Source organism: Adelges cooleyi, unplaced genomic scaffold (genome assembly GCF_023614345.1).
Source record: "Adelges cooleyi isolate 19-005CV unplaced genomic scaffold, UGA_ACOO_1.1 ACOO_flye_CR_arks_rails_tigmint_CR_PRNA_574, whole genome shotgun sequence".
Lineage (NCBI taxonomy): Eukaryota > Metazoa > Arthropoda > Insecta > Hemiptera > Adelgidae > Adelges > Adelges cooleyi.
In genome coordinates, this window is record NW_026096268.1 from 14,671,216 (window position 1) to 14,691,605 (window position 20,390).

At 33.5% G+C, this 20,390-nt stretch overlaps 1 protein-coding gene across 1 annotated transcript in view; it reads right to left on the minus strand.

Annotated features, from left to right (window-relative positions):
* LOC126842882 (neurotrimin-like) overlaps positions 1-20,390 on the minus strand; it is a 28,805-nt gene that overhangs the window by 5,538 nt on the left and 2,877 nt on the right. The window contains exons 2-3 of the mRNA XM_050580093.1: positions 14,113-14,225; positions 3-210 (exon numbers count right to left, since the gene is read on the minus strand). Coding sequence (XP_050436050.1) covers positions 3-210; positions 14,113-14,225 — 321 coding nt within the window. The remainder of the gene's footprint in view (positions 1-2; positions 211-14,112; positions 14,226-20,390) is intronic.

A 20,390-nucleotide genomic window follows, 5' to 3' on the forward strand; every position in this document is an offset into this window, starting at 1 on the left:
ACCCACGACGTCCAGGTAAGCGATTTGGTTTTTCATCGGGTCCGTGTTGATCTGACACATGTAGAACCCTCGGTCCGAAGGCCTGACGTTTCTGATGTGCAATCTCCACACCCTGCGGTCCGTTTGTGTTATGACTATCCGGTCATTTTTGGTTACCACGTGACTCTGTATGGACAATATTGTCTGCGTGTCCACCCGAAGCCACGCCACCTGCAACCAATCATATTTCACGTAAGTATATATTATTTTTCACTTAGGGCCTTAGCTGGGCCCAATTTCAAAATTTTGGTTTCCTCCAGGAGACGCAAAAAACTATTTTTCTAGGTACATATTTTACAACAAAAACTTTGCCTAATTTATTGGGCCCTTGTTCTAATCAAAACTTTTAATATTGAAAGTTTATAAAAAAAACACTGTTCTGTACATGAAATGTAACATTTTTATTCAATATCATGCACTATATTATAACATTAACATACCTAAAATAAAAGTGCCATATAGAAAACAATATTAACTTTGAGAATATTACAACACTTAAAAGTAGTTATTACAATATTTTAATTCGTGAGACTTTTCACAGTTGTACTTTGGTTTATAAAATAACACTTATTAGGCCCTTTTTCTAGTAAAATAGAATTACAGTACGTTTTCGGTATTCATACTGGGCCAACATTTTACCACAATATTAAATTTAAAAAAAGACATTTTTATACAAAAAAGCGCGTTTTGCAAAAAAAGCCAATTCCCTTGTAAGTATCTCGGACAGGCCGAGTTGGGACTGTACAACATAGTATTAAAAAATTTTGTCAACAAGTATGAGGCACGCGAAACCCGCATAAAGTTTCATAATTTTTTTTTAATCGGCCAAACTTCACCGCCGCATGTATTCAACAAAGGGTAAGTGTCGTGTTGGCAAGTACAGTCCTTTGACATACCTAAGTTTAGATGGTACGATAACGAGAAAATAAACAGTTATAGCTTCGTTTTGATTAAAAAAAAAACAATCTTAATTCGCCCATTTGTATTCCGCTCGAAAATCGCATTTCCGAGTATAAGTACCTTATGCTTTCTCCATATACAGGGTGAATGTGTTAGTAGTGTTTTGACATTTCATGAAATAGCTGTAAAGTATATAAATGAAATACATACATTTTAAAACAATTAAAACTAGTTTCTATAATATCACTAATACGGTATTAAATAGTAATACTAAAAAAAAAAAATTTAATTTCTTCATAAAAATAATTATAGATACAAATTTCGAATGTTAAAAAAAAACAATCCTCCAAAAATGTATCTTAAAAAAATATTGTATTTTACCAAAATTGAATAACAAAACTTAGTCGCATAAGATTCTATTCTACTAACAATTATTATCAAAACAAAAAATTAAGTCATACTTTATAACATGTCTATTCAATTTTTATGTTGATATACGGCCTGATGTTTCTTAAAATAAAGTAGGCGGATTAGGAGTAAGTTTAATAGTGTTTGGTATCAATAGCTCATGACACCGCCGGCAATGGACCACCCTGTATGTGTTTACATGGTACATCAGGGAAGTAATTGACAGGTCTCTATTTAGCTAAATTAAGTGTACAGTTAACATAAAATATTAGTTTAATGATAAGAGGAGACCATCAGTCTTTATGAAATCTTATTTTTTAAAACTCCTGCAGAGGACTCTAAGCTCTCTGAGGACTCCAGAGCTATGGGTCGGACCACTGTTGGTCTTAAGTGACTTTGGTGTATCTAACCCGTGTAAAATCAACTAGCTATGACGTGGTTTCAGTGAATCAAAGGAACATACCTAAACCGGGATATTCGGATAATTAGGCACGGGGCCCAGGAATAAAATATAATAAATATGGCGGAAATCCCCAAGAGTACAATAGATAGTGCGCGTTCGCGTGTGAATACGTCGGTGACCATATCCCCTCTGCCACCCTCTACCACCGAACGCCGTTATTACCGTCTACCATCCCTACAGCGGCTTTATGCAAACGTGTATATAATGGCACACGTGAAAATTTTTCAAAAAATAATAAAATAATAATGATAATAAACCGGACAAACGGCCGTAAAATGCAGTATTATCATCTGCCTATAGTCTATATCCATCTCTCTCTTTCTACCTCCCCTATGTGTGTGTTGTGTGCATGTTCAGCGTGTCTACCACATTTTTATCTGTGTGATTTTATGCGTAGGATTATCACAACTCAAGAGCTTTTGCTGCCAATTTTAGCATCCCCAACTTCTCCAGGTTTCTCCTGCTTTACTACTCCATCAACCCATCGCTTCTTTGGACGTCCCGTTGGTCTCTACACTACCGCCATTTGTCACATTCGACTGAGATGAAATGCAATTTGTTTTTGTTTTTTAATAAATAAGTACAGAACGCCTCCTAATTATCGGCCGAGACGCGAGAGTGGCATTTGCACTGACGATTGACATTTGCCGTGACACTAAAATGTCACAAGGGGTTGACGTCTGAAAACAATGGGTCGAGTGGACTTTCTTGAGTTATAATATAGTCTTATAAATACTACAAGCGGGCACCTGGATAAATTATAAATAATTGGCGAAAAGGGTGACACCGCAGTCGTTGGCCGAATGTCAAAATCAACACTCGCCCAGAGTAAGTTTTGCATTAAACCTTCTCGGACATAAATACTAAATACAAGTATAACGACTTAATTGAAAATTGCACAAAGATCCAGCGGGATAAAGCTCCATAGTTTATGAATTCTTGTTGTTTGAGAGCTTATAATGATAGCAATATATTGGATCCAATGAGTGGATTACAAACCCAACCAAATATTCACAAATGTATGAATTTAAAAAGTGAATAATGTTAAATTACTTATTCGTATGGCAATTACCAAATAATTTTAAAACGATTTTAACACAAACGGCAACAGCTTACTATTTAGTTAAATCAACCACAACCAAACGAAAACTGATATAAATTTATAAATAAGATATAGTAGATCTAAAAGTATTCATTTTATATCGATGTGATTTAATTTTAATTTTTGGTCTTTTGTTCAAGTCAATAAAAACATAATTTAATAACGCACAAATGATTTTTATTATACGTGTTAAATACAACGAAACTATTAAAATATGTCAAAATATTTATTAAAAAGGATTTTTTCTTATTTGAAATAAAACATAAAATGTGTTATACCTTAAAAGTTATTGTACAATAATATGACAAACTTATTTCTTTATATTACAATTCGGTTAAACTGGTTACAAATTTATAAGAAAAATCATTTTTTTTTTTAATTTTTAATTAACTTACTGATATTAGCCCCTTCAGTCAGGCAAAACAAAATCAATCTCATCAGTATGAGACGACTCCGCGAAACGATAACCAATCTTGTCCAAGTGATCACTTATGTATCCTGTGTAGGAATTCAACTTGTTTATAAAAAAATCGTAGTGGGCGTCTATGGTGTTTTGAAAGAGAACATTTAGGACACTTCCATTTCCACGTTCATTCAGTAAATCCTGTGGATTCAATTTAATGTGTTTAGGGACACAATGATTGTGCAAATCATTCTCTAAGATAGCAGCATACCCGGTGATTTGTCGGTTAAACTCCAAAATTTCTCCAGCAGTATTTTCCACACTGGGGATGTTATGCTTGAGATAACTTTGAATAATCAATAGAGTAGAGTGAAATTCACAGTGTGCATTTCGCTTGTCTAAAGATTGAAGATTCTCAAATGTGCGCAACAGTGTAAGTATAGTAAGTTCACCTTTTTCGAGACTCGCTTTAAACTTATTCCAACAATCATTTGCGTTTTGATGATAATAATATGACATATTATTGCACTCGGTTACTGTAAATGTGATTAACCAGAAGAAATTAGACAAGTTCGGTCCGTAACCACATGCCATCAATAAAGGGATTACTTGTAGCTTATGGATCAATTTGCAACTCAAACTTTTATTGCAAAAATCTTCGACAACCACCCAGGCCTTCTGAAACTTCGAGTTAACCTGTTTGGACCACGTCATATCTTTCCAATTTTCTATTCGACAAAGAGAGTTTGCCTGATTATCCTTCTCGAGAGGCGTCTTTTTTGCATTGATTGTTAAGCATACGGCGATCAATAAAAACAAAATTTTAGCCATGAAATTGTTTGTAAATTTAGGTTTTTTAGACCAAAAAAAACGAATATCACTTGACTAGTCTATAACGAAAACAAAAAATTTTGATATTATGTGCAGTGTAGTAGACGACTAACGACATAACTCGACTTGAAAAACAATCCGACACGCACTTATTTGCCTAAGACATGACGACGTGTTGGTATCAAAATTCATTATAACGTCGGTAGTTATATTGATATGAACTAAATATACTTGGATTTATTACTGTGCATGATAGTTTAGTGTAGATAGTTTCCTTTTATGTGTTTTTACGTGCTGCGGTGTCTGCCAGTGTCGAAATTTTATATTTCATATCGAATTTCGCAAGTAAATTTTTGTCATTATACGATATTTACGGGGCGTAAATATCGTATAATGACACTGATAATCACTGATGTAACCGAGCGCTCAAAAGTTGGACGGCCATCTGCAGGCAATGCCAGTTTGGTTGCAGATACAGGAACATCAAGGAGCGCCACACCAAAAGTGACATGTCTCGGTTGTGGAAAAACGTCATATATTTCTCTAAATGGACATTTGGCTAAAGCCTCTGGATCGTGTGCTCAAATAAGAGTTCAAAGAATTATCGATGGCTTACCTACGGGCACTCAAGGTAATACCCAACGACAGACAGTGGATACGTCCCCGGTAAATAATATATCAAACTCTGTTGATAATGATATCTCCATTAATCAATTAATCCAAGAGGCAACACATTTTGAGACGGAATTTATTAGATTCGTTTAACTAACACCTCAGATCGAGACGGTAGAATTTTTCGACTCTTTAGTCTCAACACTTGTTTGCTTCCATTGAACCATCCGACAAACTAAATGTGCACTTGCAATTTTAGCCATTGCTAAGGTAATGTTGGCATGGGACTATGTCCCATCAAAGTTCCGAACTGGGCGAATCATATTAATTTTTAAAGGTAAAGGCACAGAAACTGATTTACAAAACTGGAGACCAATTACTATTTTCAGCGTCATTCGTCGCATAATTGAACGATGTCTTGACTAGGCAATAAGAGAAAGGATCCACTTCAGCCAATTACAGAGAGGATTTATTAATGGAATATCCGGTGTTCATATAAACGCATCCACTGTGGACGGATGTCTTCGTTCAGCCATAGAAAAAAAGAATGATGTATGCATTGTAATGCTTGATTTGTCTAAAGCGTTCGATAGGGTTGGTCATGATCACATAAGAAACACTACATTTAACTCTTTGCCACTACCTACGAATTTAACAAAACTGGTGACATCATTGGCCACGACAAATTCAAGAAAGTTGGAAATAAATAAAGTCAGGTGCAACCAAACTAAATTATATTGTGGTGTCGCATAAGGGTCCCCACTATCGCCGACTATTTTCAACGCATGTTAAGACTATACACTTAAACAAATATCGGACACCGACATATCAAACACCTACGGATATGAACTTTCAGCTGAACTTACAAAAGTGGTGGCTCTGGCGTTTGCGGATGACACCGTAGTTATCGCAAAAGATGCAAACAGTGCTTGTGCATTAATTGAATCTTTGAGCACAGAGTTCGCACAAAGTTCGGCATGATTATAAACCCAGCAAAATCGGTAGCAATCAATGTTTGTAGCGGAGTACTAGTATCCGAAAAACTGAAAACAATGGACGGAGCCGAAATACGCAGTATTTCACTAGAAGAAAAAGTACGTTATCTAGGAGTTAATTTTTCAAACAAAATAATATTCGACCAAAAAGAGTTCCTAACCGGCTTAGAAAAAGACTTCCGCAAATTGATTACGACCCCACTTCTACGAGGAGACCAAAAATTGAACATTCTAGACCAATACGTGTACCTTAAGCTCGTGTTTCCTATGCAAACAACGCCGGTAGATCTTTTGGCACCAGTGTTCCTCGAAAAGGTAGACAAAGTCATGCGTCAAGGTGTTCGGGAAATTACTGGATTGCCCGCCGACACACCCATATCAGTATATTATACCGGACGTAAACTAAGGGGCCTTGGTGTCCTTAGAGTGCAATGGGAAGCTTCACTTCAACATTTAAACATTCGTCAAACGCTCAGTCGTATTAACGATGCTCACTTAAAGGCGGTGAGAGATATCGATGAAGAAATTAACAAATGTCAAAAAAGGCTAGGCGGAGTTACGGGTACTAACGTACGTGCTATACGTTCGGAATTGAGGAAAGCAAAATACAACAATTGGAAAGCGTTGCCTCAACGAGGAAGCGGGGTGGCTTGGTACGAGCAAACAGTTGGGTCTCAAACAAAGTAGGATTAACCAGTAGTAAATGGACTAATTCAATAAAAATGTTTATGAACACAATGGTCAATAGGGCAATGGGTGGACGAAGTCAAGGGAATCTAATCTGCGGTGAGAAGTAACTAATGGAAACACTCCCTCACATTCGTGGATCCTGTCCCAGGTCTGAACTGTTACGCAACTCGCACTGTCACCACAAAGTTTGAACAATGATAGCGGATCTGTTTAGAAAACGCCACCTGGAAGTGTACGAAGATGCCCATTGTGTAGCGGAATCAGAAGCAGGAAACCAAAACAGACGGGCGGACATAATAGTTTTAGATCGTATAGGCCTTATACTCGATCCAACAATCAGATGGGAGACAAATAATTTGAATCAAGATGAGTAAATAAACGAGGAAAAAAGAAATATCTATTTACCTACCATACCATACCTGCAGTATCAATACGGTATCGATGACTGGGATGCAAAAGGTCTATGGTTTGGTGCTAGGGGCACCGCCTCCAAATTAATATTGGAATTCTTTAAGACTCATATGCTTAGAAAAATAGACTTAAAAACAATATGTCTAGAAATAATGAAGGATACTTTAAACATAATCCATAGACATCTATATTCTGCGTGATTTTTATTTATAAGTTAAGGGGATTAAAAAATTATGTACAATCATGTTTCTGGCTAAAATTGTAGTGTTTATTATCTGGCCAAAAGTAACTTAGCATAGAGAAATAAACTATTTTGAATTTATTATTTAGTTCTAATTTGAACGTTGAACGTACAACATATCTCTTATCTCCTATATCTTACCCCTATCCCCTACCCACTATCTCCCGTCCCTATCACTCAGCCCTATTCCCTACCCCTATCTGATATCTCATATCAGATAACAGCGTAACACTTTTTTCGTTACGCTTTTTTTCGGTTATGCACCACAGCTAATTCCACCCCATTCCTATTCCCACCCCCAACTTCGTCTTCATCCCCATTTAGTTTTTCGTTACGCTTTTTTGATAACGCTTTTTTCGGTTATGTGCCAGAGCTAAGACATGAAAATGTCAAAAATTAGAGATGGGGTTAAGGGTGGAAATGGGTTTGGGGTTGGGGGGTGGGAATTAGCTCTGGCACATAACCGAAAAATGTCAAAAAGTGTTACCAAAAAAAAGCGTTACGCTGTTATCCGATAAGAGATAACAGGTAACAAGATAGGGGTGAGTGATAAGGGGTAGGAGATATGGATGGGAGATAAGAGGGTGAGAGATAGGGGTAGGGGATAGGAAAAGATATAGGAGATAAGAGATAAGAGATATGTTGTACGTTCAACGTTCAAATTATAACTAAATAATAAATTCAAAAGAGTTAAAAGACCCAAATTCTCTATGAATTGTTTCAAGCCAAATACTTAACACTACAATATTATCCAGAAACTTGATGTTTTAATATACTAGCTTGTTACTGCTTCTTAATATACTATATCACTATTTATAATTCCACCACTATTCTAAATTTATCTCGGTACTTCAACGAGACATGTAAATGCTCTTTCGTGGTTGCAGACTCGGCTGAAAAACTTTTTTATATTCCATACTTTTTATTATATTTTTGTACTTATCTAAATTTATTGCTATATTTATCAAACCATCATATATGTTTTACACTATAACTATTATGTAATTTTATGTTTTTAATTTATACTCATAACATGAATGTCTGATATGGTATACTGTGTCACTATAGGAAACCTGGTAGACAGGCAGTCCGCTTTATATTTTAATAAATGTTGTTCTATCTCTTAAATATTTTTGGTAATTTTAAGTATGGGTTAGGTTGTATAATAATCAAATAAATTAATAATAATATTTTAGCTTTAATACAAAACTGTAAATATATTAATTTTATATCGATGTGATTTAATTTTAATTTTTGGTCTTTTGTTCAAGTCAATAAAAACATAATTTAATAACGCACAAATGATTTTTATTATACGTGTTAAATACAACGAAACTATTAAAATATGTCAAAATATTTATTAAAAAGGATTTTTTCTTATTTGAAATAAAACATAAAATGTGTTATACCTTAAAAGTTACTGTACAATAATATGACAAACTTATTTCTTTATATTACAATTCGGTTAAACTGGTTACAAATTTATAAGAAAAATCATTTTTTTTTTTAATTTTTAATTAACTTACTGATATTAGCCCCTTCAGTCAGGCAAAAAAAAATCAATCTCATCAGTATGAGACGACTCCGCGAAACGATAACCAATCTTGTTCAAGTGATCACTTATGTATCCTGTGTAGGAATTCAATTTGTTTATAAAAAAATCGTAGTGGGCGTCTATGGTGTTTTGAAAGAGAACATTTAGGACACTTCTATTTCCACGTTCATTCAGTAAATTCTGTCGATCCAATTTAATGTGTTTAGGGTCACAATGAGCGTGCAAATCTTTCTCTAAGATTGCAGCATACTCAATGATTAGTCGGTTAAACTCCAAAATTTCTCCAGCAGTACTTTCCACACTAGGGCTCTTATGCTTGAGATAACTTTGAATAATCAATAGAGTAGTGTGAAATTCACAGTGTGCATTTCGCTTGTCTAAAGATTGAAGATTCTCAAATGTGCGCAACAGTGTAAGTATAGTAAGTTCACCTTTTTCGAGACTCGCTTTAAACTTATTCCAACAATCATTTGCGTTATGATGATAATAATATGACATATTATTGCACTCGGTTACTGTAAATGTGATTAGATGGAGGAAATTAGACAAGTTCGGTCCGTAACCACATCCCATCAATAAAGGGATTACTTGTAACTTATAGATCAATTTGGAGCTCAAACTTTTATTGCAAAAATCATCGACAATCACCCAGAGCTGTTGATACCTCGTGAAAACCTGTTTGGACCACGTCATATCTTTCCAATTTGCTATTCGACAAAGAGAGTTTACTTGATCCTTCCTTTCGACAGGCTGCTTTGTTGCATTGATTGTTAAGCATATGGCGATCAAAAAAAACAAAATTTTAGCCATGGAATTGTTTGTAAATTTAGGTTTTTTTAGACCAAAAAAAACGATTATCACTTTACTAGTCTATAACGAAAACGAAAATTCCATAAGTTTTAGATATTATGTGCACTGTAGTAGATGACAGTACTCGATTTGAAAAACACAATCCGACACGCGCTTATTTGCCAAAGACATGACGTGTTAGTATCAAAAGTCATTTTAACGTCAGTAGTTACATTGACATGAACTGAATATACTTGGATTTATTTTTTGTGCATGAACAATAATACTAAATATGTGTGCTTAACCTTGTAATTCAATCCGGCACAGTATGATTTTTTCTCTGGTTATTAAGTATTTTTTAAGAAGATTAATTATGTTTTAAGTGCGTTTAATGAGAAATTATTGATGCTTGATAAAAATTACAATTGGATTGTACTGATATAGACTGTACTTGGTTTATACTGTACTAGTTTGTACTGCATTGGCTTAAACTGTGCTTGGTTTGAACATTGAACTGTACTGGTTAAGACGGAATTTGATTTATACTCTACATGTTTAAACTACACTGGTTAAGACTGATCTGGGTATTTTTTTGTTAATTATTATCTCATATTAGCTCAAACACAAAGTAGACAGCTAGATCAGTTAAAAAACTAGCATAGTGTAAACCAACAGTATAGATCAACGCAAAATCAGTACAATAATCAAAATTTGGATGTGAGAGTATGTGTGGATAAAGGCACGCCTAGCCAAAAAAACACACTATTTAATAATCAATACCTTCTCAGATCGAAGCTAAAATAGACTGTTGGTACTTTGAACATTTCCATGGAAATGTTCATTCTATCCGACTTCTCTGAAGGCGTTTTAAATTTTAATTATGTGAAAATGAGAGACAAACAACTAAGACTTTTTTCGCGGAATTGCCATAATATTGCAAACAGCACATTTATGCGTTTAAACAGTACACATTAAAGCTTTTACTGTAGCCAGGACATTAATGCTGACCTATTTTTATGCTCAAGTTAAATGTAGTGGTGTGGCTGTTGATTGTTACACCACTGTAGAGTTGTATTAATTTGTGTTGTTTGTAATAATAGCAGTATAGTATATTGAGCCGTTGTAATTAAAAACAAAATGTCCCGCTGTCTCATAAATAAAAAGGGTGTTTTTTTGTGATTAATTGACAAATAACAAATATTTATACAATAAAATCAATATGATTTATTTGTTGTGGAATATTTTTAATTTGGACCCTGTAAGTATACAACGATTGGTCTTAATAATTAAATATGATATGTATTATTACAAATTAAAATCTCGGTAAAACATGGGTTTGTCTGTCATGAAATAACAAAAATAACTCAGTCGTTAGATTTTTCTCTAAATCACATAAGTGTTGGTCAAACGTTTACATTTAATATTGCAGATTTAATTTTTACTTAGTGAACACATGTTGTTGAAATTTATTTAAGGTATCAATTTCCTCAAGTCGAATTTATGCGCTAATATTTAAGTGTGTTAGAAGAATAGACGGTTGACGATAACGCCAATTATTTGAGCTAAAGAAACATGTTTAACATGAAATATATTATATCTTAATGATTGGTTAAAAAATGTATAATAAAAATATAATATTTCTGTCTCTTTGGTCGTATTCTGTTTTATGAACGCTATTGTATTTTTATAGCTAAAAATAATTATACATACACCTTGTATTAGAAACTATACGGTAACGACTCGACAAAATTCATATGGTTATTATTTTAGTGTTTTTCATTGTTTAACTTTCGACATTGAGTTGGAAATGTATTTTTATTACATATTATATGTTTCGCTGAAACTGTGACGGTTTGAATGTAACAAAATACTTTATTGTGCTTTTAATGCAGCTCTTCATCTGCACTGTTCATATAAATGTATAACTGGTTATTTTCATTAAAATCAATGCTCGTTGTACTTATAATATAATATATTTAATAGCCATGGTTTTTTTATATGAATAAACTCAATTTGTTTAATAGAATAAATAAAAAATTGTAATTTTAATTAAAGCTTTACGTTAAAATTTTTGTTAGTGTGTAACGCTTTTAATGACTAATATATATTTAAATTTTATTATCAAAAAAAAAAAAAAATACATTTATGTCCATCTGCTCCATTTGTTTACAGTGACCTAACATAAACTAATAGTCATAAAAGATATAATATTTTATCTCTTATTAAATATCCTTTTTTGTTGCCCCTAAGTCTAATTTGGTGTGTGAAGTTAAAAAACATGTTTGGCCTAAAAAATATTCACTTCTGGTGAACGGAAAGGAGAACTATTCATTAGGGGCCAAAGGATAGGCAATATTTGACAAATATTGATCTAGAAGCCATTTTTACTCGCCAACTAATTCCAAAGTAAACACATATCATCACATTTTTCTAGTTACAAAACTTTTAAAGTTATTGTTCTCCAAGTTATAACGATTATCTGATGAAAACAAATTACTTTCTTAGAAGTCACTTTACGGTGTATCTATTGGACAGATTTCAATTATTTTTTTTTTTTATGTCAAGTTTTCTACTTTCTCTGTGGAGACTAAAAGGCCGATTTTCGATTAAACTGTTTGAGAAAATTTGTCAGTTTTATTAGAAAAACCCTAAAAAACAATAACAGCAAAAATAAAAAGAATTCTGCCTCTCAGAGAAGATTATTTAATATTATGAAGTAAGCGAAAAGGCGAGCTTCAGTGTGACCACATTGACGAAATTATATAATTTAATTTGTTACCGGTTATCACCATTGCAGCCATGCGATACAATTAATCATATGACTTGTCAGTTGTAATATTACCACATTTACATAATATTATGTAATCATTTCACTACAATCTATTGATTTGTATAGTCGAAAAGAATTTAACCGTGCAATGTTTAACAACCTATAGAAAAAAAATATTTATTTTTATTTAAACTGGTCACACTGTCACACCGTCTAGTAATTGATATCAGCTATGGTTTCAGCTCTGTTTATTTCTGTTTTATATCAGTTGATTTGACGTTATACTAATCTAACATGTGACAATATAGCAAAACGTTTTTTAACCCACATTGTTTTATATATATATATAATACGATATTATGTTCCTGAGCCGTGTGATAAATTACGGGTAAACAAAAACAGTAGTATTTTTAATGGATGCCCCTACGGAAAAGCGGCTAACTTTTGACACTGGTCCTACATGTAATGGACTCGGGCAAAGTGGCTAATTCAAAGTGTATAGTAGGTATAGTAGTCGAGTTTGGTACAAAGTTAAAGCAAAGTGTCTGCCAACTTGAGTTCACACAACCGCCATATTATTAGGATGTGTCGGGATTTAACGAGTTCCACGGATTGGACGAGACAAAAATTATATTCCACAACTTGGTCCGTGTGCGGAATTACAATCATATATAATAATGTCGGGAATAAACGGATTTACAAAAGGCCGACCTATTGGATTTTCAGCAATAATATAGTGAGTCATGTCAGTTATTCGGTTGTACATTGTTATAAAATATTAAAAAAAAAAAAATTATTTGTTCTACTTTCATTTACTTAAAATTGCAAAAGCACGCTAGGGTATATTAATAAGTGCAGCGTACACACACTTCTAGTATACAACCTAACCTATAAATATATTATAGTTAAAAAAAACATATTTTGGTAGTTGAAGTGTGGTAATAATATTATTCTGACACATTTTAAGCGCAGTTTTTTTTAGTAGAATAAATAAACAATTTTTAAATTAAAGCTTTATACGTTTAAATTTGGGTCTGTTAATAACTAAAAATGTTTTAATTTTGATATAAAAATTGTGCATTTATGTATATATTTATATATGTATACTTGTCCCACTCGTTTATAATAACAGTCATTAAATATATATTTCGCCTCTTACTAAAAATATCCTTTTTTGTTTTTCTTAAGTCTAATTCGGTATGAACTAGCAAATAAATAAACAAGGTTTTTTAAAAAAAAAAACACAACATATTATAAAGTACTCGATTTTAAATCAATAATGAGTTAGTTTAAATTGTAATCAAAGTAATTTAAATCGGATGTAAAGCAAGTATTAACGACTACTTACTAAACGCCTGTACACAGAAAAGTTCATAAATGTAATTACATTTTAATGCTGTTGCAGTAAACTACTTGCAAAGCTTTTTTTTCTTGACTTTTATTACTAAAACTTTTTTTCCGCACAGTTACTACTAATTCGGTCACAAATGTTCTGGATTAATAATAAAAAATCGCTTATCGAGTCGTATCTTACAAATTGCACCTTTGTAGAATGGAAATTTAACAGGAACCCGTCTAGACGTTCACGAGTAATAAATACCTACTAAGTACCCTTGTATTATGTGCTGACAAAAGAAAGGAAAATCCAATGCCATTTTTTCTGAACTTTTGAGAAAACTTTTATTTAAAAAAAAACCACAATTGTTAAAATTCGGATTAATATTCACGTCTTGTAGTTCATAGATCCATTATGAGTTTCTCCATTATTGGAAGAAACTCCTTCGAAGCAAGCTATATACTTTGGTTGGTGTATTCGATTGAAAAGTTTTATAGTCAACTGTGTTTTTTGCCCGTGTACATATAAATAGTTATACTATATTGTAATATTAGTGAATCTATTTACCTTAAAAGTGGACAATGATTCGACAACACACTCGAGGATAGCGTCTCGGCCGACAGTGACGGTCAAGTTGTCCATGCGGTCTCCGAAATTCGGCGTTTCGCTGAATAGTATTTCTGAAATAGAATACAATAGGACAGTTGAAACACACAAGTCCAAACATGTTTTGCGACACTCTAAAATATATTATGTACCTAACTATAATATTACAAAGTTTTGCTTACTCAATTTATTAACATTTTAATGATTCTGCTGGCTGGAGGTCAATTGAATTTCCTCTCTGTTTTCACCGCTCCCTTTCCCCAACAATTAAAGCCCAAACACATAATCATGCTTTCAAGTGTAGCCTAAAATCACAAGTTTTTGACTTGGATATTATGACTTATGGCTGGGAGTCATTCTGAAAATGTGTCACAGTGCTGACGTCATTATGGATTATGGAGGAGGACCGTGGAGGGATTATGGAGGGATATGGACGTGAATTAATAAAGATAGTGGATCAGAGATCCATGTATTAATGTATCTGCATGAAGTGTGGATACTATTAACATTTTTTTTTTTTGGACAAATAAGTGTCAAATTGATCAAACATATAAATATGGAAAGGGATAGGATTTCGAAGCGTCGCACTTATGACGTTATAGTTTAGACGAACTTGATTTTGTAATTTGTTGAACTTAGATTTTGTACCGTTTACCATTGTCGCAGCCCGCTTGGGTTGTCCTGCCCGGACGGTACGCGCAGTTTAATTTCTACCGTTGTGCTTATATTAGAACAATTATTACTATTTTGATATGTAAGTAATGCCGCGAGGTAGTACCCCGAGGACACTAAAGTGTATCATAATAATAATTACAATAATATTATGTGTGTGTGTTTCTACAGTGCGCCTCCATTATGACATACACGTACGTGCCGGTGTCTGCGGTGCCGGTGGCTTAGGCCCGCATTGTTCGGCGGTGACCCACTTGCATATTGTGTGTGTAAAACGAATTCTGCACACCACGTCCTGATGTTATTAAGTAAAATGTAATTAAGAGCGAGGAGTCGTAAAAGAAGAAAAACCAACCCCGTCCGCACGTTTGTGGGCAGGGATTTTTTTTTGTTTTTTGCCCCACAAGGATAATAATATAATACTCGAGCGGTGTGTGCGGTCACATTGTGTGTCTAGCCGCGATTCGCGTGCTACCGTTTCCCGTAATAAATTCCATACTCGCGCGCACACACACAAAACTTATGCATGTAATAGGTTGGTGTATACATGTATGCAGCAATAATAATAATAACAATAATAACGTCGTCGGAAGGAGACCCCGGGGTCTTGTACGGTCGGTCCACTCGAGTGCACCGGCCGGCCGCGGCGTGATATTTTAATTCGGCCAGTCACGCCATTCGGCCGTTGTCTGTTCACGTGGGCCGCCCGTTGTGACGTTTTAATTCGGCCGGACGACAGAGAGTACGGCGCGAGCCACTTGGCGGCGGCCACGTTGTCCGCTGCGGCTTCAAAGGAACGACATCGGTAGTTTATAGCTGGCACGGTGTATTATATACATGCGCCGCGAGTTATGCAACAAACGATTGATAACGAAAAGTCACGCACCCATGTCTTTCACACTTTTGGCCGCGCGGTGGTGTCCGTCCGTTTGATTTATCCACTTCCAGGACTGGCCCGTCGACGGGAAGGCGTAGAGGGCTGGCCGACGACGACTTAATTAAAGGTGCTGCCAATCGTTTTCTACAGCCGTTACGTTACCGAAAACCCGACCCAGTGTGTCCATCAAACATTTACTAGGTTTAATTAAATGGGCGGGGCAGGTTAGGAGAGACTGTATTTTCTTTAACGGGTGATTATTTTAACGCCCTACACTAGTTCACTCTTAAAAATAATTGCAAATTATTGTAGCGTTTCTTTTTGAAAATATTTTTGATTATATACTTATATGAGACAATATTGAAATTTTTCGCTTTTTTAGTATTTGCTAGAGCTCTATTAACTTGCAAAACATTATTTTAAGTCTAAAATATTGATTCTGAAATTTGTATAGAACAAAAAACTACGAATTAATGTATATATATATATGTGTGTGTACAGATGTATATATATACATATACATACATCTTACAGGTATAGCCTTCCCTACAATTATTTCCTATTTGGGCCACCGGTTTTGATAAAAACCAACCAGCATGTTTTTTTCTTGGGATTTGGATTTGATGAGTTGGCAAAAAAAAAAAGCCAACGTTTATAATGATACCGTAATGTAGTATGGTGTACGCCATTAGTACAGTGTATAACAGCTATTGAACGGCATTATTTTTTTGTGTAAACTTAAAATTATAAACTTTTTGACATTTCATACTAAAAATAAAAAAAAGGAACTATCCACCAAGCTCAGTATTTTAAATTGCCATAATTTCCGACAAACACGGACAATGGAAAAAGTCTAACGCATTGAAATAAAGTCAACAGATATATTCTGGCAACATAATATGTTGTCCTATTCTTCTACATTTTTGAGTGCTCAACAACCTTTATTTCCCTATTGTGACCGATTTGACAGTTTAGTCTATAGTTTAGTTTTGTTATAGCACACTGCACAGATATTGTATACATATATATATTTTAAAATATAGCCTCAATAACCATTAAAGTTGTATTTTTTTTATTTCCGGGAAATAGTATATATTAAGAGTATTTCAAACGGGTTAAGTAAAAGAAAAAAATCACTGGCCGATTATTTTCTGCTGGGCCGAGGGCTATAATTTTAGCACCCCACTTTACAGGCAAAGATTAAGGTCTAGCCGCGCCTGTTGTGCAGTAAGTATACCATACAATGTCGCGTGATAACATTTTTTATTTTTACAAGCATTAAAAATACGCCTAAACATCATTAAACATCGGTTGGACATAATATATTAAATCATGTTATGTTGTTGTTTAGTTGAAATTTTATTTCACCTTACAACACCGCACATGTATAAACAGGGTGTCCCATTTTAAAGTACTAATCCAATCAAAAAGTTGGTTATTAAAAACTTTTAGAGTACAAAAGGGGACGTTAAAAAAAAAAAATATGGTCCAAAATTAAAAATGGCCGCCTTACGGTCAAAAACATGTTTTTTTTAAAACGGAAACCATGTTCTTATCAAAACTAACAACTTTTGTAGGTAAAACCCATAATTTGTAAATTAAGTCTCTTCAGCTATTTTAAGTTTTGTTATTTTATTTTGATGCATACGGTAACCGTGCCATGTGTGGTAACCATGGTATTTTTAGTAATCATGATATGTGTGGTAACCGTGGTTTTTGTCTTTATGATACACAGAAAAGAGGATAGTAATGGTGAGGTTAGGAAATTATAAACATAGCACGGTTACCACACATGACGCGATTACCATATGCATCAAAATAAAATAGCAAAACTAAAAATAGCTAAAGAGACTTAATTTACAAATTATGGGTTTTACCGAAAATTATTTCCTACAAAAGTTATTAGTTATAATAAGAACATTTGTTTAGTTAACAATAAATAAATGGTTTTTCATTTTAAAAAAAAAATGTTTTTAACCGTAAGTCGGCCATTTTTAATTATAGACCCTATTTTTTTTTAACATCCCCCTTTGTACTCTAAAAGTCTTTAATAAGCAACTTTTTGATTGAATTAGTATTTTAAAATGGGACACCCTGTGTATAATAACGTTTTATCGTTTGCCGGATAATCGTTCAACGTGTCCGCACAAACAATAAAATAAAATGGAGGGGAAAAAAGGGAAAAGAAGGAGAAAAATTTTTTTTTTACTTAAAGTAAAAAGACCTGCGACCTCGTATATAATTTACCGGGCGAGGGCCGAGGCGTTCGCATGACTTAGAAACGTGTAATTTAGCGGTCTAAGTGGCACTAGAAGCACACCCCATGTATATATATATATATATTAGAACTTTTAAGCCTGGAAATGTAAGGGGAAAAAAATATATAACATCAACAATAATAATAACGGGTTGTTGGCACTTACCAGCCGATGTTGGCTATCGACCGCGTTGAAAGGTCAAATGATTGATTCGCTCTAAACGTGAGAGTCATAAACGTCGCCACCACCTTTTTCTTGACTTAACCGATATTATAATATTATAATAGCCGTCTAAATATTACACAACTCCGGCGAACACTAGACATTATATTATGGTAAACGCAATAAAATAACATAATATAATGATACTTTATTTAGAATTTAAATTTAAATTCACCTTTAAAATTTTTTGCAAAATTGAAAAAAAAAACAAATATTGATAACGATTCAAATATTTGTTATCTCTAACTGTGATAATAGTTATAAACATGTTATAAGGTTATCACATGTTGTAATTCCCACAAAGCTGGCAGAAAATGGTAACTTCAATTATTATCTCTATTGGCGGCATGTACACTTAGCAATCTAGTTTATTAAATGTATCTATGATACCTACTTGGATATTGTGGTGTTTGATCACTCGTGTAAGTAATGTTTTATCCAACCATTACAAGCAAACTGTCGTTATATCATTAAACAAGGCTTTTAAGACGTGTAATGATACATAATATACATTGTTCGAACCGTAGAATAAAAAATATATAGAACTTTAATATTATCATTTATAATAATAAATAATTTATAATGATAATGCCCTGTACTCAGTGACGAAGTAATCAAGAAGGCAAGGGACAGTGTGACCATTTTAAATGAAAATGAATACTTTTATTTTTATACGTTGTTGAACACTGCACAGAATAATCTTTAATCGACCAAATGGATCAATAGAAAAATTCAAATTTTATATTATGATAATATGATAACTGATGAGTCGTATATTTTGTATCGCATGGTTTCAGAAGTGAAACAAATAAAAAATATGAACCAGAGAAATGTAATTTCGTCATTTTGGTCACACTGCGGCTCGCCTCTTTGCTTACTTCATAATATTTTAATTATTGCGACCACCTGGTTCTAACCTAAACGGTTTATAGTAACCGTGTTTGATGTTAGAGCTTCGATGGCCGAATGTTTTAATTAAAAATCCATTTCGTGAAGAGGCACTCGACTAAAAACAATTTCTCTCTTCGAGAGTTTACCGCTCATAGCAAAAATGAAAAAACTTCACAAAAAAAAAAACGCATGTATATATCGGAAAAACATTTTAAATTATGAAAATTGGTGAAGATTGGTACTACTGGTACTACCAATAATACCAATCTACAAATTTGAAAATCTACAAAATTGGAATTAAATTATGGTAATAAAAATGTAAAATTGGTATGTTCATAACTTCAAAAGCTTGTTGTGAATAGGAAAATAAACAAATGCTACACACCAATAATGAGAAGATACTTGTCTTAGCTCAGCTGTAATGTAAGAAAATATACAGGTAAATTCAATTTCATACCCATGTGGTATATAATGATTTGAATTTGAAAAAAGTCTGCGTGTTAAATCGTATGAAGGCTTAATTTTCAATTTTCTCTTAAACTATAAGATATATAAAGTTTATTTAAACTCATTAAAAAAAGTACGAGTTAGAGCTTTAAAGTTGTACACACAGATATGCCGCCAATAGAGATAATAATTAAAAATACCATTTTCCGCCATCTTTGTGAAAATTAGAACCTTATCACATGTTTATAATTGTTATCACTGTTTATAACAATTATACAAGTTAAGTTGATAACACAAAATTTACAGAAAGTCATTTCGAAAGTGATTTTATCGTTTGGGGTTGTAGGTAATCATTCCTTAAGATGACCCTACTGTGCCGGGGTTTTGTTTTTATAACCAACCGAAATTGATTACAATCGAAAAAAAAATACCGTTGATAATAAAAGAAACCAAAACCAATATAAATTTTATATACTCCACAAAATTCGAATTTTCAACAAGACCACTTGACCGGCACACTATTATTTGTATGGTCCCCCTCACGCTGAGATGGGGTGTTTTTTTTTTTATTAGGTTTATATATATTTTTTATTTATTATTTCGGACAAATAGTCAAAGCTACCCTTGGAGTTTGATTTATGGCTGTCGTTTGGGTTCGGAGAAAAAAGTATCCGATTTGACGAGACCGTGGGAGGTCGAATGGTTATTTGTAAGAACCAGCCATTACATTGCCTTACAACTTCAACACTCTTATACATGAATGGTCACTCAATTTTTACAGCCATTTATATATATATCTTATAAGCAACATCAACGTCAACGCTTTATTGTGAACACTTCAAGAACACAATAATAACTGTACACACAGTTTG